This window comes from Nelumbo lutea, chromosome 1 (genome assembly GCF_056320005.1).
Source record: "Nelumbo lutea isolate HS-2025 chromosome 1, American lotus-T2T, whole genome shotgun sequence".
Lineage (NCBI taxonomy): Eukaryota > Viridiplantae > Streptophyta > Magnoliopsida > Proteales > Nelumbonaceae > Nelumbo > Nelumbo lutea.
The window spans coordinates 20,420,163-20,444,730 of record NC_142684.1 but is presented as its reverse complement, the minus strand read 5'-3'; the positions used below and the strand labels follow the sequence as shown (position 1 = coordinate 20,444,730).

The window sequence follows — 24,568 nt, the reverse complement described above, 5'->3', positions numbered from 1 at the left end:
AAAGGAACCCAGATCAAATCGGATCGAAGCTAAGCCACAAGTATAGAAGAGAGGGTTATCGGAGAACTCAGGTTGGGATTTGGGAGAAATAGATGAAAGGATCGCAATATAGAGCATCAACATGTCAAAAATGAGGAAACAACAAGGAGGACAACCCTACCCATGTAAGTGATTCTAGCCGGAAAAAGGTTGTTGGAGATGTGTTTCTGGTCATTTACCGTCCAACCCTTAACGCAGCGACAACGTTCAACTCTCTGGTTTGTCTTCCTTCTTACCCCATAAGATGTCTTCATTTCTTTAGGGTCCCACCCGAAGCCAATAACCCCATATTTGTAAGCCACCACCCTTCTCCAAAGCACCTCCCTCTCCAAACCAAATCTCCATAACCACTTGCCTAGGTGGGCTTTAATGAAGACCTTCAATTTCCTTATTCCCAAACCCCCATCCTTTTTATCATTGTAAACTTTATCCCATTTGGCCAAGTGAAATTTCTTCTCCAATCTATTTATCAATAATAATAATAATAATAATAATAATAATAATAATAATAATAATAATAATAATAGTTTCTTCTCCAATCCTTTAACTCCCCACGAGAAATCCTTCTACAAATTTTCAATTGAATTTATCACACTGGATTGGAAAGGACACTCTTAATAAGAGTAATCCTTCTACCAAGAGAAAGGTACCCTGCCTTTCTTTCTGCTAGCTTTTGATCAGTCCTGTCAAGAACTGGTTGCCAAGTAGATGAAACTGAAGCTTTTACCCCTATAGATCCAAATAGGTGAAAAGGAACTCCCCTACCAAACAACCCAAAGCTGAAGCACATCCTCCAATAAATCATTCGGGATATCGCCCATCCCAATCATCACATTCTTCTTCAGATTGATCCTTTGACCTGCCAACAGTCATAAAACTTGAGAATCACTTTTAATTTCATCGCTTGCTCCATAGACGCATCCAGACATACCAATGTATCATCTGCAAATTGAAGGTAAGTAATGGGAATACCATGTCTTCATGGTCTGAACCCTTCCAACATCCCAACACCTCCTTTACTAAATAAGTAACTTAGGATTTCCGCAACCAAGACAAACAACAATGGAGATAACAGATCCTTGTCTCAACCCCCTTTGGGCTTGGAAGAAAGGTGTAGATATCCCATTAACAAGAAGAGCTGGCGCCACCAGCCTGACTTTTTTACTCCAAAATTCAGTTTCTCTCCTCTCTTCCCTTCTTCCTCTCTTATATTGATTTCATCCAAGAGAACATGGTATTAGAGTGGAAATCTTGGGTTTGAAGACAGTTCGATCAAGGATTCATCATCTTTCCTGTTTTTTTCTCCAGATTAAATAAAGGATGCTCACATCGACTGGTTTGAGGGGATCAACTTATTTTTTCTCTCTTCTTCTCATGGTCGTGTGCCAAGATATAGCCTGAAATGTGGTGACTGCATCAGTGAAGGTGTTTGAGGTGTGTTCTCATCCTTTATGTGGATTGTGTGATCCTTGTATACTCGCTCAAGTGAGTGCTTTTGTAGGTCTAGAATGACTTGTACCTGCAGTGTCAGCAAGTCTATGTATTGTCTTGATGACATTAGTGATTGTGTGCCCTAAAGGAGGGGTGTTTGATGTTCATAGGGCCTATCCAGACCTATTCTGATCTGTTTTTATTATTTTTTGAGACTCTATCTGTTCCAGCAGTAATCCAGTGCCTGGTGTTACTGTAGTGTATACCAATTTTTAGTGTTGTTTTGTGTGAGATTGAGGGGTCTGGTGATTGTTATTCCTTTTTCTATCGTTTCCTGTGTGAATGAAGAGCAACAACAGTCCTATTTTTCCATGTCATCTAAGGATTCAGCCACTTCTGGTGTGTCTACTACACATGGTGGAGTGAATGTGGGTTTGATATGAACTTCCCTATGGCTGTTATTCACCTAGGACTTAACTACCTAGAATGGTCGAAGGGAATCAAACTTTATATAGCTGCAAGAGAAAAAATAGGCTACATCAATGGAAAAATTAAGGAGTCTAAGTTTGGGAGTACAAAACATGATAAATTGAACCAAGAAAATAGCATGGTGATTTCATGGCTTTTAGTTTCCATGCTGCCACGAGTGAGGAAAAATTTTATATGGGCAGACACAACGTATGAAATTTGGGAGTAAGCTAAATCTACATATTTTGAGCAAAAGACAATATGCAAAAGTCTACCAGTTGCAAGCTGAATCTTCGACTTGTAGATAGGGGGAGAAGAGTTTCTCAGTTTACTACTCAGATTTGACCTCTATCTTGAGGGAGTTGGATCACTATTTGAATATGGATTGGAAGTGTGATGAGGATGCGAAGGCCTACAAGTCTCTAGTTTCCCAGCAATGGGTTTTTGCTTTCCTTTTGAGGCTGAATCCTATGCATGAGTCTATTAGGGTGCAGATTTTGGGAAGCAAAGATCCTCCTTCAGTCAAAGAAGTATATGCTTTGGCGCAGTCAGAAGAGAATAGAAGAAATGTGATGAATAGTTCGAAGGGGGAGTTAGTTGCTTTGACAGTTAGAGGAGGTACAAATGGAAGTGGTGGAAGTTCCTTTAAGAAGGATGATTCCAAAAGAAGGTGGATGATAGAGATAAACTTTGGTGCACTCATTGTCAGTGGTCCAGGCACACTAGGGACACCTGTTGAGATCTCCATGGGAAGCCTTAGTGGGCTCAAGAATTAAGTAAGAAATCAACACCAAAACAAAACAAGAAGCCTAGCCAGCAGTTCAAAAGCATAGTTGTCAAGGTGACGCCTAGGCGGTTTTTCATGGTCGTGTTGCTCAAATGCCCCAGGTTTTGCATACTAGGCGCCCGCCTAGGGACTTAAGCGGGCGCCTACATACATATATAATACTATTTTTTTTTATTTATTGTTTTGATATTTTATTTGTTGTTGTATTCTTTTAAAATAAATCTGCTACATGGTATCATTTTAATATTAAGACAAGTTACAAGTATCTAATCTCCATTTTCTTTTCTGTCGAAAGGTTTTGTTCGTTCGATTGGAGAGGGAGGAGAACCGAACAACACTTCAAGCTCAATCCCCAGCCCAACTCCATCGCACCTCAGCTCCGGCAGCGGCAGGTAAGTTCTTCTTCTTCTTCTTCTTCTTCTGGCTCCGCCCCTATACTCTTCAGTCCTCTCTCCACTCACCATCATCATCACCATTCTGCCCTATGAGTCCAACTGTTCTCACTCGTCAGTCGTCCGCCCCTTGAGTATTCTTTTGTTTTTTATTTGAAATGTTTGAAATGTTTTATTTTGATTGTATGCTGAATTGAAAATCTGAGATTTGAAATGTTTTATTTTGAAAATCTAAAACTTGATTGTATGCTGAATTGAAAACCTGAGATTTGAAATGTTTTATTTTGCTTCATTAATGTTTTTTAATATGGCTGAACTACTCTAGTACTCTTTTATTTTTTTATCAGTTTTGTTTCAAATGTTTTTTATATCATTAATATATATATGGGCCATATGGCTGAAATCTTTTTACCTGGCTAAACTACAAGTCTGAAACTTGATTATATGGCTGAATTGAAAATTTGATATTTGATTACATGGCTGTTTTTTTTTATTTCTATTTGTATATTACAATATTGCATTTGCTGATTTGCATTATGGTTGCTCGCATAATGCAATCACAAATTCCTCTTCAACCCATAGGTGTCTCAATTTCAAGTGGTAGGAACACTCCAATTACAAATTCCTCCTTTCCACCAAAAAAGAAGGAAAATGTCAGAGGATCTATGGATAGTTTTGTGAGACCAAGTCCAGAAGAAGTTGTTGAAGCGAGGCATAAAGGACAATTGGTTCAAACAAGCATTGAAAGTCGTTTGAAGAAGAAAGAAAAAAAAGTAAATGAATATGTAGCAAAGTGGTTTTATCAAGCCGAGATTCTTTTCAATATGGTGAAATTAAAAAGTTTTGAAGTTATGGTTGAAGCAATTGCACAATTCGGGTCCGGATACAAGCCTCCAAGTTACCACGAGTTACAAGAGCCACTCTTGAAAGGGGTGGTTGAGAAAGCAAAGCAAATGTACAATGAGTATGGGGCTTCTTGGAAGACTTATGGTTGTACCATCATGTCTGATGGATGGACTGATAAAAGGCAAAGATCTTTGATTAATTTTTTGGTGAATTATCCTGAAGGAACTTTTTTTTTCTAAAATCAGTTGATGCATCAAATGAAGTCCATAATGCAACTTTTCTGTTTGAGTTGATTGGTAAAGTTGTTGAGGAGATAGGGGAGGAACATGTGGTGCAAGTGGTTACTGATAACCACTCTGCTTATGTTGCTGCCGGTGATCTTTTAAGATTGAAGAGGAAGAATTTTTTTGGACTCCTTGTGCTGCTCATTGTCTAGACCTTATGTTGGAAGACATTGGGAATTGATGTCTACAAAAAGTTGTATTGCTAGGGCAAGACAAGTGACTGCTTTATTTATAGGCATCTTCTTCTTGCACGCGTGAGGGAAAAAACAAATGGAAGAGATCTTGTATGATGTGCAGTTACAAGGTTTTCTACCTCTTTTCTAACTTTACAAAGTTTGTATACTTTCAAGGAGCCCTTGCGTGCTTTATTTGTTGGTGATGTGTGGAATAAGAGTAAATGGGCTAACAAATTAGATGGACTAAGAACATCAAGCATTGTGCTTTCTGTTGGGTTTTGGAAAAATGTAAGAGTTGCTCTTTTGGCTGCTCAACCGGTTGTGGAGGTTTTACTATTGGTTGATGGTAATGAGAAACCCACAATGGGTTATTTTTACTATGCAATGGAGCGAGCAAGAGAGAAAATAAAAGAAAATTTTAGTGGGAAAGAAAGGGAGTGTAAGCTCATTTTAGACATTTTTTATAGGCGTTGGACTAATATGATGCAACATCCATTGCACCTTGCTGGTCTTTTTCTCAATCCAGCCCTTCATTGTAAAGGCTAAAGCACAAGATGAAGCATCGGTTGGAAAGTTTGAAATGGGCTTTCTAGATTGCATTGAGAGAATGGTCAATGATATTGAAATTCAAGACAAGATCTCTCATTAGTTGGAAGAGTATAAGCATGCTCATGATGCTTTCTCTAAAGAATTGGCAATTAGGCAACGTGAAACAAAGCAACCAAGTAATATAAGCTCTCTTTTCTTGAAACTTATATTTATATTTTATTCCTATTATTTTAAATTTATATTGTTTTAATTCATTTTTTTCTATTTTGTAGTTGATTGGTGGCATAGCTATGGACATTGCACCCCAGACCTTAGGCGTATCGCATTGCATTACACATATTAGGTCTTACATGCACTTCTACTTGTGAGTGCAATTGGAGCACTTTTGAACATGTATTCTAAGTAATGGATTTAATGGTTGGTTTTGTGATAAAATTTTTTATGAAAGTTAAGATACTTATTTTTATAATTTCTTCTTATTTTGTTGTGAATGTAGATTCATACAAAAAAGAGGAATAGGCTTGATCAAAAGAGGCTCAATGATTTTGTATTTGTTCAATACAGCCAATGCCTCTGAGAAAGATTTACAACAAGGCGTGCGAATCCAAAGCAATTTGACCCTATTTGCTTTGATGATGTAAATGAAACTAGTGAGTGGTTGACTAGGAAAGACCCCTCAAATGACTTGGTCTATGAAGGGTGTGATCTTACATGAACTCAAGTTGATGAAGCCTTAGGGGTATCTGAAATCCTTGAAGGGTCAAATAGGCCAAGGAGAAAGTGACATGGACATGGAAATGCAAGTGGGAGGCCTAGGGGTCCAAGTAGAGGTAGAAGTAGAGGTGGTCGTGGGAGAGGTGAGTCTGGAAGACAAGATAATGGCAAAAGTGTTGTTCAAGAAGAAGAAGAAGACTCGATGTGGGACAAAGATATAGAAGATAATAAAGATGAAGAAGAAGATATTGATGTTGAAGATCATCATGATGATGATTATGACAGTGATAATGACGAGGATGAAGATGTTGATTATGGTGCTAATGATGTTGGTACATTCAATGGAGGTGTTGGTGGTTCTTACTTCTTAGACACTCCAATCCAATACAAGTTAAGTCTATTTATGGGATTGTCGTCTTGGTCATTTGTCTTCTGAGTCATTGAAAATTTTGTTTTCATAACTGTTTAAGTCAGTGTCCATGTTTGAATTGAAATGTCAAACTTGTCAATTGAGCAAACATTGTAGAAATCCTCTTTCCTTTAAGAAACAATAAAGCTGAATTTCCTTTTCATATTGCTCATTTTGATATTTAGGGCCTTGTTAGTTTACCTTTCGAGACTAGCTATAAATACTTTATCATGCTTATTGATTATCATTTCATTTCAGGTATGTGTGGGTGTATCCAATGTGGTCAAGAGGTGGAGTTCCAAAATTTTTGAAAGACTTCTAATGTATGATATTGACCTAATTCTAGACTCATTCAAATCTTCTAGCCTGATAATGCCAAAGAGTATTTCCATTGTGACCTTCTTGTGTAATACAATAGTTCTTCTAGCCCAATAGCACTGTAGTTCTTGACTTCTTGTGCTAAAACACCCCAAAAAACGGCATTGCAAAAAAAAAAAAAAAAAAAAAAAAGAACCCCACCATCTCCTTGAAGTTGCTTATGGGTTGTTACTTCATATGAATGTTCCTAAACGTTTCTACATGGATGTTGTTTTATCTGTTGCATATTTCACTAATTGTATGCCATCTCGGTTGTCTAAGGCTCCCTTGTTCTCTATTTCTATGCATGTGTTTGGTTGTCGTTGTTTTGTTCACAACCTGTGTCCCTCTCATGGTAAATCCAACCCTCGTGTCATTCCTTGTGTTTTCTTGTATTACCCTTATTCTCAAAAGGGTTACTGGTGTTCTGACTTTGTCTCTAGGAAACACTATGTATCTATGGATGTTGTCCTTTGAGAGTGATCTATTTTCTTTTGTTTCTCCTCGGGGTTGAGAAGAAACATGTTCAAGTTCAACTTTCCTCCTCTTCCTGATCCTTCATTTTGTGTGTTCCTTCACCAATGGAAGGGCCAACTGAGTTTGAAAGCAGTAGAGTAACTTGGAGTTATACTTCTAACATCATCAGAATCTCCAGGGGTAGATCCTTCCCAGCCAAGTGCCATTATCCCTATTGATATGTCTAATCCCATTGATATAGATATTTCTATTTTTGATGATCTTGACATTCCTATTGCTAAAAGAAAAGGTGTTAGGTCTTGCACCACCAAGTATCCCATTTTGCATTTTGTTTCCTATGAGAATATCTCATCTTCTTTTCATGCCTTTCTTTATTCCGTTGACAGTGTTCCTATCTCTAAGAATGTGGCAGAGGCCTTGTCAGTACCTAAATGAACAAATGCATTTAAGGAAGAAATAATGATTTACATAAAAATGGTACATGGGAGTTGGTATACCTTCCCAAAGGAAAAGAACCAATAGGCTGCAAATGGGTATTTACAGTGCAACTCAAGGTTGGTGGCACGGTGGAAAGGTGTATGAAGTGGATTATGTAGAGACATTTGCCCTGGTTGCCAAGATGAACTCCATTAGAGTCCTCTCATTGGTAGCCAATTTTGACTAAAACCTTTCACTAGTTTGGTATCACCAATTTTCACTGGTTCAACCTCCTAGTTGCTAAAGGTAGTGAGAAGAAAGTGTGCAAACTGAAGAAATCTTTACATGGCCTAAAACAATTACCAAGGGCTTGGTTTAGTAGGTTTCATCTAGCTGTGCAGCGGATCAATTTTAAGTAGTGTCAATCTATTCATACATTGTTTGTGAAGAGGGGGGAAGGTAAAATTGTAGCCTTGATAATGTATGTTGATGACATAGTAGTCACTGGAGATTGGACAAGTGAAATTCAAAAGATGAAGAAGTTTTTTAGCCACTTAGTTTGAGGTAAAAGATTTTCTTGAGGTATTTCCTTAGAATTGAAGTTGCCTGCTTACAAAAAGGAATATTCATTTCTCAAAGGAAATAATACATCCTAGACCTATTTGCGGGACACAAGTAAATTGGGAGTAAAGCCAGTTGATTCTCCCATTGATTATAGTCATAGGCTGGGTAAATATCATAGAGAAACTATAAAGGATATGAAACAGTTTCAGAGGCTTGTGGGACGGCTCTTGTATTTGTCTATAGCTAGACCCATCATTGCATATGTTGTGGGTGTTCTTAGTTAGTTCATCCATGCCCCCTAAGGCTACCCACGTGGAGGCTACTAAGAGAATTCTCAAGTATCTCAAGAAGTATCCAGGGGCTGGTTTGTTATTTTAGAAACATGGGCATTTAAAGGTGAAAATGTTGATTGGGCTGGGTCAATAGATGATAAAAAATCCACTAGTGGATATTGCTCCTTTATGGGAGAAAATCTTGTCACACGGAAAAGTAAGAAACAAAGTGTGGTGGCTAGGTCCAATGCAGAAGTAGGATACAAAGCTATGTCTCATGGAGTTGTTGAAATATTGTGGATAAATAACTTGTTAAATGAATCGAGATTTGTAGTTGATAGTCCTATGTCATTGTATTGTGACAACAAGGTTGCTATCAATATTGTAGCCAACCCAGTCCTTCATAATAGGACTAAACACATTGAAGTGGACAAACACTTTATCAAGGAGAAGCTTGTAAGTGGTGAAGTATGTACCCCTTGTGTTAGTTCTGAAGAACTTGTAGTTGTAGATATCTTCATAAAGGGCCTAAATCACCCAAGTCATAGTGACTTGTGTGACAAGTTGCACATGATTGGCATCTATGTCCCAACTTGAGGAGAAGTGTTAACAATACATGTACTCAAAGCTACTGGGCTTTTTTGTCTTTGTACTTTTTTATTTTATTAGTTGGGCCGCCCTAATATAAATAGATGAGCTTGTGCCACCACTCACCAGCCTAACTTTTTGACTCCAAACTTTTGTTTCTCTCTTCCTCTCATCTCTTCTCTCTTCTCTCTCTCTCTCTCTTTTCTTCTTGATCAATAATCTCTCTTCTCTCTTTTCTTCTTCCTCTCTTCCCTTCTCTTCTATTGATTTCTTCCAAGAGAACAAATTTAATGTCCACATACAATTGACGAAGGCCTGCATAGTTACGCACTCATATAGGCAACATATATTGGCTAGTTCCAAGCTTAAATGTTCCAAGTTTTAAAGAAACAGAAAAACAGATTGCCTTAGTTAAAAGTGAATAGGGGGGAAACAAAAATACTAGAAAAATATTAAGAAAAAACTGTAGAAATTCGAACTATGAATTTCAAGCTTTAGAGCTACAAATGCATTAAAAGATCAATGATATTAACGAACCTCAGCCCATGAGGGTTCCAATTCAGTAGCTCCTGCAATGTGGCATCAATGAATATCTTAATAAAAATTTAAAAGAATGAATAGTTACTCACTGTTTGGTATTTAAAAAAAAAATCTAAAGATTTTCTAGGTGCTCATGCAAAACAAGAAAATACTTGCAAAATAAAATCAGAAAACAATATGTAAGGACAAACTGTAAGAAAAATGAAATAACTTGTAGAAAAAAAAAATGCCATTCATAATGAGAGTTCAATTATTTTTGAGAGACTATCTTTAATCTGGAGAAAGAACTAGGGGCGCACGAGTTGCTGCCTTTAAAGCATTCCAAGCATCTCCCATCTCAAGTAGAACTTGTGCCTTTTGTTCATGTAAAACTGCCCTTTCAGGCATCAACATAATGGCAGCTTCCCACTTCCCAAGTGCTTCTTGGTATTTCCCATCCTTCAAAATGAAGGTAACATGAGAATGAGAAGATGAAAATCAGCAAAAAATTAATAAAGAAAGAGCTAAAAGACCAGCAAAGCAAGTACCATTTAGTGCACATTCTACATAAAGAAATATGCTTGTTTCAATTATACAACCATGTAGATCTGCCACTGAATTTCTTGAGCATTTAATAAATACAAAGTAACTTTTAATAGCCCCCAGAAAATGAACAAAAGAAGGTTGTCACTCAGGAGTGCATCGACCATCCATCCAGAAGCCCTTTTTATCTATTTTGATGATCTCTTTTCTTGACACAGGATGTATTTCATTCTTATGAAACAGGTTTTTGTATGACAATGGTTATCTTTTCAGTATCACCAACTAAGCATTGAAGCAGGATGTCTAGAGGATCAGATCATTGATTGGTTAAATGGCAATGGTTTTGAATGGATGGCTGTGAAGCCATCAGATGCCAAAAGCACATTAACAAATATGTGGTTGCAAAAACAATATATGCTCCAATTACTTCAACAGAAGATTCTAATTTGGCTGATCAGCTGACCCCAATTTGGAAGAAGTCTTGCTCTTTCCATTGGTTTAAGATCTGTTAAAGAGTTATCACATAAATACAGTCCTTTCTTGTCAAAGGTGAATAAGCAATGCCATAAGAAGTGATTATGGTAATAATGCTGGAATTGGTGGCTGCAATCCTTTGTTGAATCATAAACATCATGGCTTTGAAGTACCCAGAAAGCCAATGGAATGGCAGTTGATTTTTTTTCTTTTCCTGATGAATGGAGTGGCAGTTGATTGTGACCATCACTTTGGGTATGTGTAGAAACAAAATAGCGGATTATCTTGAGTACAAATTTTTAGTTCCTTTGTAAGAACTAGGAAATGAATGCATAGAAATTGATCTTTCCAAGTCTGGAGTAGGTGAGATTTTCAAATACCAAGATTATGGGAATGTCATGTTAATGTAGAAGTTCTTCTAGAATTTTATTGTCATTCTCTTGTAATAAATTTACAATTTTTACTTTCTTCCCCTATGCATCATGCTTTACCTAGGAAAGAGGAAAAAACAATATGCTCTTTTTTCCCTTAGGACATTTTCATTTCTCCAGGGTTTAGTTCCAAAATTGAATTGCAATAGCTAAGGTTGAGAAAAGTTCAGTTCCAGGTTTGCTAAAAAAGGTAATTCATTACATTGGAAACATTGCAATTCACCAGTAATATTGGTGAAACAGTGCCTGAAGTTTAACTAGTTTTCGGGTGTCACTATTTTGAAATTGGAACAATGGGCTTTTCCACGGAACGAAAAAACAAACACACACAGACACATTGAGTCAACGTGCCCATATATAAAATTTTAGCATTAATTAATTCTGGTGGGTCAAGGCACCATATAAAACTGCCAGGATCTTCGTAGTGCCACAAGTCAAGTACTAAATGCAGCAAGTCAATTAGGAATGAAATTCGGGACAAAAGATGGTCCTAATTTTCGAATCAGAATATAAATTATCATCCAACCCTTTTGTTCTCTTGGTTCAGAGAATTGCATTCAACTCTTTTTGTTAAAATAGTTAATATCACTTTGTTGTTTTTATATGTGATGGAAGCAGTGGGTCAGTTGGTTGTGAGAGCAGTTAGAGATGGTTTTTTGAAGGGTTTTACAGTAGGGGAGGAAAGGTTAGAAATTACTCTACCTCAGTTTGCTGATGATTCAATGCTATTTTTTGGTGATGCTTCTAATGAGCAATTGAAGTACTTAATGGCAACCTTATGGTGGTTTGAAGCAGTCTCAGGGCTGCACCTAAATATTCAAAAAAGTGAAGTGGTGGCTGTAGGAGAGGTGGGGGATCTGCAAGGATGGGTTGAATGTTGGGGTTTTATGGTGGGAAAAACTGCCTATCAGATATTTGGGCATGCCTCTAGGCTCTAGGGGCAAAACGCAGTGTAAAATCTATTTGGGGGCCTATAGTAGAAAGGGTGCATAAGAAATTGGCATCATGGAGGTCCAAATACTTATCAAAAGGAGGTAAACTTACATTAATTAAAAGTGTGCTGTCTTCTATTCTGATTTACCTGTTGTCCATGTACCCAATTCCAGCTGGGTTGGCAGTCTCCATTGAAAAGAAAATGAGGGAATTCTTATGGAAGGGATGGAAGGAGGATAAGAAAGTTCATCTAGTAAATTGGGGAAAGGTATGCAAGCATAAGAAAAATGGAGGATTAGGAATTAGAAGATCAAGAAATCTGAACATTGCCCTCCTCAATAAGTGGATTTGGAGATTCAGCCAACAGGAAAACAGCTTGTGAAAAAGAGTCATAAAAGCAAAATATAATCTAAGTGGGGGTTGGGATCCAGTTAAAGCAAGTCAATCTTATGGATGTTCAGTTTGGAAAGGGAGAGAGAAGCTACAGTTTTTTCAGTAAGGAAATCAGCTTGGAGGTGGGGAAAGGAACCAAAGTTAGGTTTTGGAAGGATTGCTGGTGTGAAGGTAGCATTCTGAAAGATTAATTTCCTGAGTTGTTTGCATTAGTAGTGGATAAGGAAGCAAAAGTGGCCAAGTATATACAGCAGTGTTTTAAAAGGCATGTGAGGCATACACCTCATATGCTTTTTTCATGAGGCATGCTAGAGGCGTATGCCTCATGCACAACTCATATAAAAATAAAGAAAAATGAGATCCTCCCTCTTCTTCCTCCTTATCCCTCTCCTCTTAAGGAGGCTTACACCTCTTATGTTCTGAACTACGCCTCACGCCTCTAGGTAGTGGAACGCCTCGTATCATGCCTCCACGTTTTCAAACATTGATATGTAGATCTCCGATGGCAACTGTATTTGGAATCCCCTCCTCAGAAGAGCTTTAAATGATTGGGAGTTTGATCATTATGCCCGGTTGTTGCAGAAGCTTTACAATACCCGTATTGACTATACTAGAGTATAAAAGAGTGTGGCTGGATGGGAAGAATAAGCAGTTCTCAATGAGTTCCTTTTATAACAGGTTAACTAAGGAGGAAGATCAAGATTTCCCTATGAATCTAATCTGGTACAAACCTATCCATTTGAAAATTGCATTCCTCATCCGGTTGGCTTTCCTGAAGAAGATTCAGAGTAAAGATAATCTAAACAAGAGAGCTGTGGCAATTGACTCACCAGTGTGTGTCCTCTGTAATAGGGTGGATGAATCCATTGACCACATGTTATTACACTGTGAGTTCTCTTATAAAATCTGGGTGAACGTTTATAGCTTGTTTGCCCTTAAGGAATGTCATCCAGAGTCGGTGGAAAGTTTCTGTAAGGGGGGGTACATTCAAGGTTTGAGCAAAAGAGGAAGGCTGTTTGGTAAATGATCCTAGGAATTGTTTGGTGGTTGATAAGGCAGGAAAGGAACTCTAGAATTTTTCACAACAAAGGTATCCAGGTGGAGGATGTGTGGCCAAAAGTTGTGGGCAAATTATTTTCTTGGTCTTTGACACCACCAAGAAGAGTCACATGGAAAGCTTAATGTAGTAGGGCTGGAACAAACTATCAGAAGACAGAAAGAGAGAGGAAAGAGAGAGAGAGAGAGAGAGAGAGAGAGAGAGAGAGAAAGAGAAAAGAGAGAGAAATCCCAAGGAATCACTCCAAGGGGTCCTAGAATCACTCTAGGGTTTGTAGGAATCACTCCATACAGCAAACTTGCTCCAAAGAAATCTTCATTCATTCATTAGATTCAAAAGGAAGAGAATAAATCTATTCATAGAGTGACTTGTGTGGCCCGGAATACTGTTCACCCTAATTACAAAAATGCCACTCCTTGTCTTGTGCATCAAGAAACACAATAACTTTCTATCTATTAATGCAAATAAACTGAAAATTGAAAGGCAAGCCCTACTAAACTAGAGGAACAAGATGCTATATAGCCCAAGCCCACATGGGACTGGTCAAAATGACAAAACTTCCCCTAACCAGATCAGTCCAAGTCTCAAGAGTCTTCTCCATGCCAAATCAGTACCTGATTGTTGGCCTTCTTATGAGAATAGGTCTTATAATGCCTGGACCGATCCCCATCATCTCTCCCTGGCTTGAAAGAAACTCAACCCTAGCGAGTTAAAAGGCATGATATTGATCATAAAGTTTTGGATTAAGATGATACAAGTCTTTAGTTGTAATCCATGGATATTCTGAAAGAGGTAGATTCTTCCACTTTACAAGAAACTTTTGATAACCCTCACTTGCTATAGAAATCAACTTCTCATCAAGGATGTCTTCAGGCACATCAGTAGGTTGAACCTAAGGCAGCTTAGGCAATGGGACTATGGGACAAATGGACAATCACCATGTGTATGGCCATGATATGCATTGAGCTAATTCCCATGTTGCTTGGCAGCTCTAGGACATAGGCACTAGAACTGATTTTCTTAGTGATCTTGTAGGGACCTGCACTCTCAGAGTGAAGCTTCTTATAAAAGCCCTTAAGAAAGCATTCAAGACGCACATGCACCATAACCATATCACCCTCCTGAAAATCAGCTAAGCACCTATGTAAATCAGCTTTGGCTTTGTATGCATCACTGCTAAGAGCAATCTTGCATCTAACTTCATCATGGATTTCTCTCATGTAGCGAGCAAAGCCTTTAGCCTCTAAGAAAGTCCTAGCGTCTTGTGGAAAAGACACTAAATCAATAGGGCTCTTAGGCTGAATTCCAATAACTATCTCAAAGGGACTTCTTCCAGTTGACCTGTTTATTGAACTGTTGTAAGCAAATTCAGCCATAGGTAGGATGAGAACCCACCTGGAAGTACGGCCACCAACTAAGCAACGTAGCAAATCACCGAGGCTCCTATTAACTACTACCTCAGCTTGGCCATCGGTCTACGGATGGAAAGAAGATGATAACTTCAGTTTTGTATTGAGGAATTTCCAAAGTGTCTTCCAAAAGTAACTCATAAACTTAGCATCACGATCAGAAACAATAGTAACAGGAACACCATGTAAACGAACAATTTCCCTAAAGAATAGGTTTGCCACATGTGAGGCATCTGATGTCTTACTACAAAGAATAAAGTTGACCAATTCTGAGAACCTATCTACCACAACATATATTGAATCATGACCCCATATTATCGTGGGCAGAGCAGACCTAGGACAAAATCCATAGAAAGATCTTGACAAGGCTCATGTGGAATTGGTAAAGGGGTGTACAACCCTGTATTTTACTTTCTCCCTTTTGCCAATTGACAAATTCTACACCATTTGATCACACGATCAACATCAGCCTTAAGGCTAGGCCAACAAAAACGATCTACCATAGCAATGATCTTGTCCCGACCAAAAATGCCCAGCAATTCCACCTGCATGTAACTCCCATATAACATAATCACGTAGTGAAGTGTTAAGAACACACAAGCAAGTTCCCTTGAACAAATAACCATCATGGATAGAAAAGCCAAGACATTCAGATTGCTCCCCAGCCTGTAAAGAACCATAAATGATGCTGAAATCATTGCAACCGGCAACAATCTTGCTTCAACTGATCGAACCCCACAACTTGTACAAACATAGAATGAAGTATATACACCACACGACTTAATGCATCGGCTACTCGGTTCTTAGCACTAGTTGTATGCTTAATCACAAAGTTATATTTTGCTAAAAATTCAGCCTATTTCTGATGTTGACTACTAAGATGCCTCAGAGATTTGAGATATTTGAGTGCCTCATGATCTAAATACAAAACAAACTTTTGGGAATTAAATAATGATGCCAATGTCAAAGATATTGCACAACAGCATAGACTTCCTTGTCATATGTGGAGTACTTTCTTTTTGGATCAATAATAATAAGCTTTACTAATGAATAAGATTTGTAAAACTTTAATTACAGAAAGGGGGAGGTAAACTATCTTAACTCCCCAACAACAAAAGGACAAGGAAAAAAGCTAAAAATTAGCCCAAAACAGAGATTCCTTAAACGCCCCTTGCTTAGCTAACCCATCAGCCATTGAGTTAGCACTTCTCTTCACCCAGTTGTACTTCACCTCAATATCCCTACTCAACCATTTAAATTTTTTCTTTTCGTTGTTGTAGCTCCACAAATCACTGTTGTCTCCTTTCAGCCACCTAATCACCACCTCCGAGTCCCCTTCAAGAACCAAGCATCTGATGTTTAATTCTCCAATTTGGGCCTGAGAACATAGCAATAATAATCCCATCCTCATTCCTGAACACGCCCCCAATCCCAGAAGACCTTGGATTCCTTAAGCTACTACCATCAAAATTCAGTTTTATGAATCTAGAGAGAGGGGGGGACCAAGAGGGCCAAGAAGTCCTCTTACAATGGGTAGAGGTAGCTATCTCTTTCCACTTTCTCAATAAGTCGGCCATGAAAAATTCTGAGAATAGCTCCATAGATTTCAGCCAGTGAGCTACCCTTAAGTGTATCCGTATCAAAGTATCAGTATCGAGTGTCGTATCGAACAACTTGGATACGGATACGCTTTGGAAACGCATGGATATAGACGAAAAAAAAAATGGAAACACTTATATACGTTAAGGAAAAACATACAAATTCCATAAATATATTAATAACACTAAATTTAAAATCAAATAGTCACAAATAATGTATAAATACAAAGGAAATGTAGTAGGGCTGGAACAAACTATCAGAAGTTAGAAAGAGAGACTGAGAAAGGAAGAGAGAGAGAGAGAGAGAGAGAAATCCCAAGGAATCACTCCAAGGGGTCCTAGAATCACTCTAGGCTTTGTTGGAATCCCTCCATACAGCAAACTTGCTCTAAAGAAATCTTTATTCATTCATTAGCTTCAAAAAGAAGAGAATACATCTATTTATAGAGTGACTTGTGTGGCCCGGAATACTGTTCACCCTAATTACAAAAATGCCACCCCTTGTCTTGTGCATCAAGAAACACAATAACTTTCTATGTACTAAATAAACTGAGAATTGAAAGGCAAGCCCTACTAAACTAGATAAACAAGATGCTATAGCCCAAGCCCACATGGGACTGGTCAAAATGACGAAAATACCCAACCAGATCAGTCCAAGTCCCAAGAGTCTTCTCCATGTCAAATCAAAACCTGTTTGTTGGCCTTCTTATGAGAATGTATCTTATAATGCTGGACCGGTCTCCATCAAAGCTGGCGAGACTCCTCCGAATCCTGACTCCAAAATTGTCTTTTCTATTAAATCGTTAGGCAGTGATATTCTCTTATGATTAGGACATTATCAGCAGTAATCATTGGGTACCACGTCACTAGTTAGTTATAACAATTTTCCTTTTTTTCTCTATATATGTATTACCAAATCAGAAAGAAGGATCATTGACTCATTGAGTAATAGTAAATCACTATTCCTTTCATCTTTATTTCCCTTGTGAGTAGTGTAGAATAGTAGCTCAGGGTAAGACTAAGGCTTCTTCTCACCTACTAGAAGAGACTGATATCAGACTGGAATCAAAGTCGACTGGGCATGAGGATAGCAGGATGTTTGATGCCGAAGATCGGTTGAGCAATGTGGAGAAAAACCAAGAGGAAATGAACCGGCAGCTGGATGAAATGCTTGGCAAGCTAAACCACCTGAAACCATGGGGAGTAGAGGAGACTAGTCAACGTTTTGTTCCAGGAGGTTCCTTGGATCAAGGTAAGGGAGTGGAAGGTTCAGCTCATTTTGGCACTACGGGGTTCAGCTCTGAGATATTTCAAGGTGGAGTTACCTCGATTAAATGAAACCAATGTTGATGGGTGGCTCATCCTCATACGGCAATACTTTGAAGTACAGGATGTGCCTGACAATCAGTGGATTTCCATGGCCAGCTTGGGGTTCGAAGGAAAGGCAATTGACTAGTATTGCTAGTTCAAAGACCACCATTCTCAAGTCTCAACCCACATGTCACAATTTATATCGGCTATAGAAGCTGGTTCAATGGTTTTCTGGCCGCGAACGTGGCGAGGAGATTATCACAACTCTCCCAAACGGCTATGATCCAAGATTACATGGAGGAATTTAAACACCTGGCTAGCAGAGTCAAGGGGGTCTCGAATGAGTTCCTAGTGGGCTGTTTCATAGCAGGACTTCGCCCAGAATTAAGAGCACATGTTGAAAAGTCCGAGCCACCTTCAATATCTAAGGCCCTTCGACTGGACTCTTTAAGGAAGAAGAATGGAATATCAAACAATAACTGGCGAGAGGAGATCCTAGCAAAACTTGTGTGGGTAACTCCACCCCTATTCCAAATCAGTAGCAAATGCCGAAGGTGAAGAAGCTGACGCCAACAGAAGAACAAGAAAAGAGAGATCGAGGTCTATGCTTTAATTGCGATGAAAGTTGCACCCCTCAACACTGTTGCAAGAACCAAAAGCTTTTCTGGATTGTTGCAACCTTGAATGATGAACAAGAAGTTGAAGAAACGAAGAGTAACCTGAATTTACAGAAGAAATCCCGGAGATTTCTCTTCAAACTCTGAATGGATCTAGCTCCCCGCAGACCATGCACATTCAAGGTCATATAGACAGTCACCTATTGCTGCTGCTGATCGACAGTGGGTCTACACATAACTTCATGGACCCTCCTCCAGTGGTGAAAAGGTAGAAACTACCTGTAACCCCAATAATATCATTCGAGGTACAAGTAGCCAATGGAGAAAAAATCATTGGAGATGGTAAGTGCTTGAAGATACCCATCTGAACCTCTAAAGGTACAATTACAACAGATTTCCATATCTTGCCTCTAAGAGGTTACGATGTAGTCCTCGAAGCTCACTGGCTGAGAACCCTTGGACTAGTGGTATAGGATTTTGCCACCTTAAATTTGCAGTTCACTGATGATAAGGGAAGACCTCATCAAGGGAATACAGAAATCTTTCACACAACGGATGGATGTGGGTAGAGCCTCTAAGGTGGTAAGTCAGATCAAATTTACTTACTACAACTAACCTCCTCAGGAAATGTGACAGGAGAACCAACGGACCCAGATATCATATCTTTACTGGCTGAGTTTGAAGATGTATTCTAGAGTCCGATGGGTTTGCCTCCACTGCGACAGTGTGACCATGCTATACATTTAAATGATGAATCCAAGGCAGTTAACGTGTGTCCATATCACTATCCATACTTCCAGAAATGAGAAATTGAAGGGATCATCAAGGACTTGCTTAAGGAAGGAATTATTCGAACCAGCCAAAGCTTGTTTTCTTCCCTGGTTTTCTTAGTTAAAAAAAAAAAAAAAAGATGGGGGGGTGGCAATAATGCGTCGACTATAGAGCGTTGAATAGAGCAACCATCAGAGATAGATTTTCGATGCCCATTATCAACAAATTGATTGATGAATTATTACATGGAGCCCATTTTTTCTCCAAGCTGGACCTCAAGTCACGCTATCACCAGATCCAAGTTCAAGAGGTAGACATACCAAAGACTGCTTTCCGCACTCATGAAGGCCAATGCCGTTTGGGTTGTCAAACGCTCCCTCCACTTTCCAAGCTTTGATGAACTAGGTATTCTGAGAACAACTGTGGCAATACATTTTGGTTTTTTTTTATGATATCTTGGTTTACAGTGGTTCCAGGGAAGAACATTTAATTCATCTTAGGAGTGCATTAGAAATTCTCAGGAGCCACCGGCTGTTAGCTAAGCGAAGTAAATGACAGTTTGGAGTGAACAAGATCAGCTACTTGGGTCACATTATCTCATCCCAAGGGGTAGAGGTGGATCCAGAAAAAGTTCAGGACATGGTAGCATGGCCGAGACCAGCTTTTTGTCAAGGAACTCAGAGGCTTCCTTGGGTTAACAGGGTATTATCGGAAATTTGTTCGGAATTACGAGAACATTGCAACACCTCTCACCAAATTGTTACAGAAAGGGGAATGGTTATGGAATCCAGAAGCAGAATTGGCCTTTCAATCCTTGAAATCAGCAATGGCATCCACTCCCATCTTAGCCACCCCAGATTTCCAAGCACTGTTTACATTAGAAACAGATGCTTGTGGTAATGGGCTAGGAGCAGTGCAAGTACAGAGGGGGAGGCCAATAGCATTTTTTAGCAAGGCACTGAAGGGACAAGCTCTCCACTTATCCACATACGACAAAGAATTACTGGCAGTAGTCTTTGTTGTCCAGAAGTGGAGAATTAACTTCTGGGAGCTAAATTTTGCATTGTTATAGATCACCGTAGCTCGGAGTACATATTGCAATAGAGGGATTTCAACACCCACACAGCAGAGACTCATCAGTAAACTAATCAGCTATGACTATGAAATTTTCTATTGGAGGGAACGAGACAATACAGTGGATGACGCTTTATCCAGAAAGGTAGATGGGGAAATCCATGCCATTTCCCGATCGGTTCCCAAATGGGTGGAGGAGCTTAAGATAGAAGTCACTAAAGACCCCCAACTATAGAAAAGCATCCAGGAGGTTCAGGCAAAACTCAGGAACACCAATATGAATGGCGCAATGGGCTACTCTTGAAAAAGGGGCACATTGTTCTCAATCCCCACTACATTTTCAGAAGAAGAATTTGATGATGCTCATGCATCACCATCTGGGGGCACTCTAGGTTCTTTAACACTATGCAAAGACTCAAGGTGGTGTGTTGTTGGAAGGTTATAGAAAAGAAGTGAAGAGATGGATTAAGGATTGCAAACACTTGTCAAAGAGTCAAGAATGAGAATGTGCCCATACCTGGCTTATTTCAGCCCCTCCCAATTCCAGAACAAGCATGGTCTGTTATTTAGCTTGACTTTATAGAGGGCCTTCCAATCTCTAACAAGAAATCAGTGGTCTTGGTAGTCATTGACAGGCTGACGAAATATGGGCATTTTCTACCTCTATCTCATCCATACACCACCCAGGATGTTGCCCTGCTATTCATAGAAGGAATTTTCATGTTACATGGTCTGCCCCAATCTATCGTCAGTGATCGAGATCCTATTTGTACAGGAAATTTCTGGGAGTTATTCAAAATTCAAGGCACCTAGCTCAAATATGAGCTCTGCTTATCTCAGTCTGATGGTCAAACTGAGGTCTTGAAACAGACTCTTGAAAATTATCTCAAAAGTTTCATTAGTGAACAGCCTCATACTTGGGTGAGATGGCTCCCACGGGCTGAATGGTGGTACAGTACAAACTTCCACTCAGCCCCAAAACTCACACCCTTTTTTTTTTTACAACTTTGGAAGGGCTACTACACAACGGGGGTAGCCTGCAGCCCATCCCCCAACCCAGGGTGGGATTTGATCCCAAGTCTCCGCTACGACCAGCAGGAGACCTTACCAACCAGCTGGTTGGCACCTTGCAAAACTCACTCCCTTAAGAACAGGGACATCTTAGTTTGAAGACTGAAGGAAAACTTACTACAGGCCCAACACAGGATGAAGAAGATTGCAGACCGGAATCGAACAGACAGGATGTTTCAGGTAGGAGACAAGGTTTTTCTGAAGTTGCAACCATATCGCCAGAATTCCGTAGCAGCTCGAAAGTCACAAAAGCTGGTTGTCCGATATTACGGGCCCTTTCAGATCTTAGAGCGGATTGGCCAGGTGGCTTATCGGTTGGAACTTCCAGCTGGGTGTAAACTCCACCCAATATTCCACGTGTCTCTACTGAAGGCTAAAGTAGGGGACTCCTCACTGGAACTTCCAGTGGTTCTCTTCCACCTTTAACAGCAGAAGGGGCATTACATCTAGAGCAGGCCGCTATCCTCGATCGACGCATGGTGAAACAAAGAAATGCTGCAGTGACCGAGGTATTGGTGCAATGGAAGGGTACACACTGGGAGGATGCCACTTGGGAATGCTGGTCTGAGCTGATACAGAAGTTTCCTAATGCAGGCCTTGAGGACAAGGCAGATTTCTAGAATGGGGGAATGATACCACCCAAGAAGAATCACATGGCAAGCTGGCGAGACTTTGGATCCTGACTCCATAATCATCTTTTCTGTTATGGGTTGGGGATTATATAAAATAAGCATGCAAAAACTAATAAAGAGCATTGATGGGTATATCCAAATTCAACAAAATGTGTTTAAATTCTATATTTTCTACTCAAAATACTGACTTTTCTAAACCAGAAAAGGGGTAAAGGAACCATTGAACAGAGGAATCAAAAAGAAAACAAGAGAAGAAACATTAAATACCTCTGCAAACTTATTTCCCTGAGAATGAAAGGATTCAGCGAGCTTTAAATTTGGGTTAAGAGGCACCGACTCCGGCGTTTCTTGATCCTTCTGGTGGTTCCTTTGGCCTAATTGGGCTCTGTCAGCTTCGCTCTGGTCATCTTCGTTCTGTTCGAAAGGGAGATTCGGATAGTGAGCTATGGCGGGGAGAGAGCGTTTGTTGCCGCTCTTCTTCGCCCATGTTATTTTCATCTTCTCTTCCGGCTTTTCTCTCTGAAACTTTCGCTCCTGAGCGGAGTAAAGCTGCACTGCGTAATTAAGCACCGAGACCGAGTATATATCCGAATGACAACCATCCCATGTTCATTACATCATTTGCGTTGTGAAATTATTCGACCCATAACTGTTTTAACCCGATCGAATATGGGTCAGATGTTGTGTAATGATACACTTTGAAATGATCTGTTTCGTGTCCCAAACCTAAAGGTGAGAATTATATAACCGGCCCCAAGTTCCATCATCAACGGTTAGTGAGGGGTGAACCATTGATATGAAAAGGAATACATCCTCAGCAAAGTACTAGTGTCGAATCCGGACCGTTAGTGGATCGCATGGATCCTTGGTCTATTGTTCAAGTGTGGTCTCTAGGATTTTTTTTTTTTTTTTTGAGAAAAAAGCGAGAAGACCATCTCATTAAATTAGCTTGATGAAACATTGCTTACAAGAAAAGTAACCAAAAAATCTGGAGAAATGGATCAAGTATAAGGCCGACCCAATGAAAGTCATTGCTTAGGGTGGCCACGAGCCGAGCACTTTACGAGTTATTCGAGTTCGTGCAATCGAGTTTGAGCCCAATTTACAGGCTAGTTTGTTAATCGAGTCGAGCTCGAGCCTAATAAAGCACGGTTTTTGAGGTTTGCGAGCCAAATTCGAATAGCTACATACATACATGCATCCATATAATAATAATAATAATAATAATAGAAAACAATATATATAATATTTTTATTTTTATATATAAGAATTAATAATTATAATTCTTAATTTTTAAATATCAAATAAAAAATATTTTTTATATATAATTTTTTTTTTATTTTTATAAAACCTTTTTCTCAAGTTGAGCTCGAGCTTACGAGCTTTTGACTCGAGCTCAAGGTCCCAGCTCGAACTGAGCTTGCGCTCAAGCTCAAGCCTCATACTACCTTGGCGAGTCAAGCTCAAATAGCTATTCGGCTCGGCTTGGCTCGAATCCACTCCTACTTGTTATGCTACAGCATGGACAGCCTTATTGGTTGAGCGGTGAACACAATTCACCAAGCAATTTGAAAGGGTTTGAAATGAACTTCTACTAGCTGCTAATACATGAATAAGCTGCCACCGTGGATCAAACTGATCAACCAACAAGAGATTATAAATACTTTCAGCATCACCCTCAAAAACCACATTTGACAATGATAAGGTAGATGCCAATGACAAACCTTCCAATAAGGCTCTCAGCCATTTGGGCATTATCACAGTGCAATGGGATTGTTCTGGCCAGGATGTACAAATCGAAATGATCTCTAAGAAGGGTAGAGGTCTTGTTCTTGTGGGGAATGTTCTACTCGAGTAATTTTCGCACAGCTATCGATGATTGTCTGGGCTTTACAAATAATTGTACCAGGATCAAAACTAGCATCTCTTAAAATTTTTTCATTTATTGCCTACCAAATGCATCGCATAATAGCTGCACCACTTAATAATAATAGGCCATGCTCAATAGAACCACTCTTCATGTCTTCACTCCACCAGAAATAAATGAAATTTGTAACCTTCGAAAAATTCAAAGAAGCAGTCTTAAAGTGCATGTGTGAGCCAAACTAGACAACTGGTGCAGCAGAAGAACAAACAATGTAATAGAGTCTCTTTGGTGGTAGAACATACGGACAAGCACCCTGAAAAGAGCAATTGTGTTTCCCCAAGTTGTTAACAAATGGAAGAATATAATATTCAAAGCACTTTTCCATAAAAAACATTTTAAGAGCAGGTGGCATAGTTTTGTGTTTCCACAAATGAGTCCAATGCATATCAACCTTTATGTATTGGGAAGTGGAGGAGCTAGGAGTGGAAGAGGACAACAAATGGAGGCCTGATGAACATGTAAAGTGGCCATGAGGAGTCTTACAACATACCAGTTTGTTTGTCACTTGTGAATTGGGAAAAGGAAGGGAAACATTTTGTATTTGAGTTACCAAATTTGGAGGGAGAAAAACTTTTCTAGATTCCAATTGTGTGAGTTGGCATCAATAAAATGAGCAACTTGTGACAAAAAAAAACTATTGTAGAGAAGAGCCCACACCACTCCATGGATCGAGAAAAAATCAGCATTCCACCCATCACCAATTAACCACATAGCTCCTTTTGCCAATAATGATTTCAAATTGAGCAAACTTCCCCAAATAGAAGATGATCTTACAGGAGGTGTATAGTTCCATACTTTTTTTCCTTGAAGGTATTTTGCATTCAATATTTTAGCCCATAATGAATCCAAACCATGCAAGAACCTGCAACCTGTTCTGCCCCTCCATATCACCCCACCAAAAGTTCTGGCATAATTTGTCTAGTTGTGAGCATGTCTCTTTTGGTAATAAATGAGTTTGCATTCGGAAAGAGGGAACCACCTCCAAAGTAGATTTGATGAGAACAATGCATCCAACTTGCAAAAGCAAAAGAAACTTCC

At 39.3% G+C, this 24,568-nt stretch overlaps 1 protein-coding gene across 1 annotated transcript in view; it reads right to left on the bottom strand.

Moving 5' to 3' along the window:
* Nucleotides 1–22,264, bottom strand: part of LOC148873861 (Tetratricopeptide repeat (TPR)-like superfamily protein) — a 56,077-nt gene extending 33,813 nt beyond the window's left edge. Inside the window, exons 1-3 of the mRNA XM_088955976.1 lie at nt 21,871–22,264; nt 9,610–9,748; nt 9,308–9,339 (exon numbers count right to left, since the gene is read on the bottom strand). Coding sequence (XP_088812102.1) covers nt 9,308–9,339; nt 9,610–9,748; nt 21,871–22,101 — 402 coding nt within the window. The 5' untranslated portion in view covers nt 22,102–22,264. The remainder of the gene's footprint in view (nt 1–9,307; nt 9,340–9,609; nt 9,749–21,870) is intronic.
* Between the last annotated feature and the right edge of the window lie 2,304 nt (nt 22,265–24,568).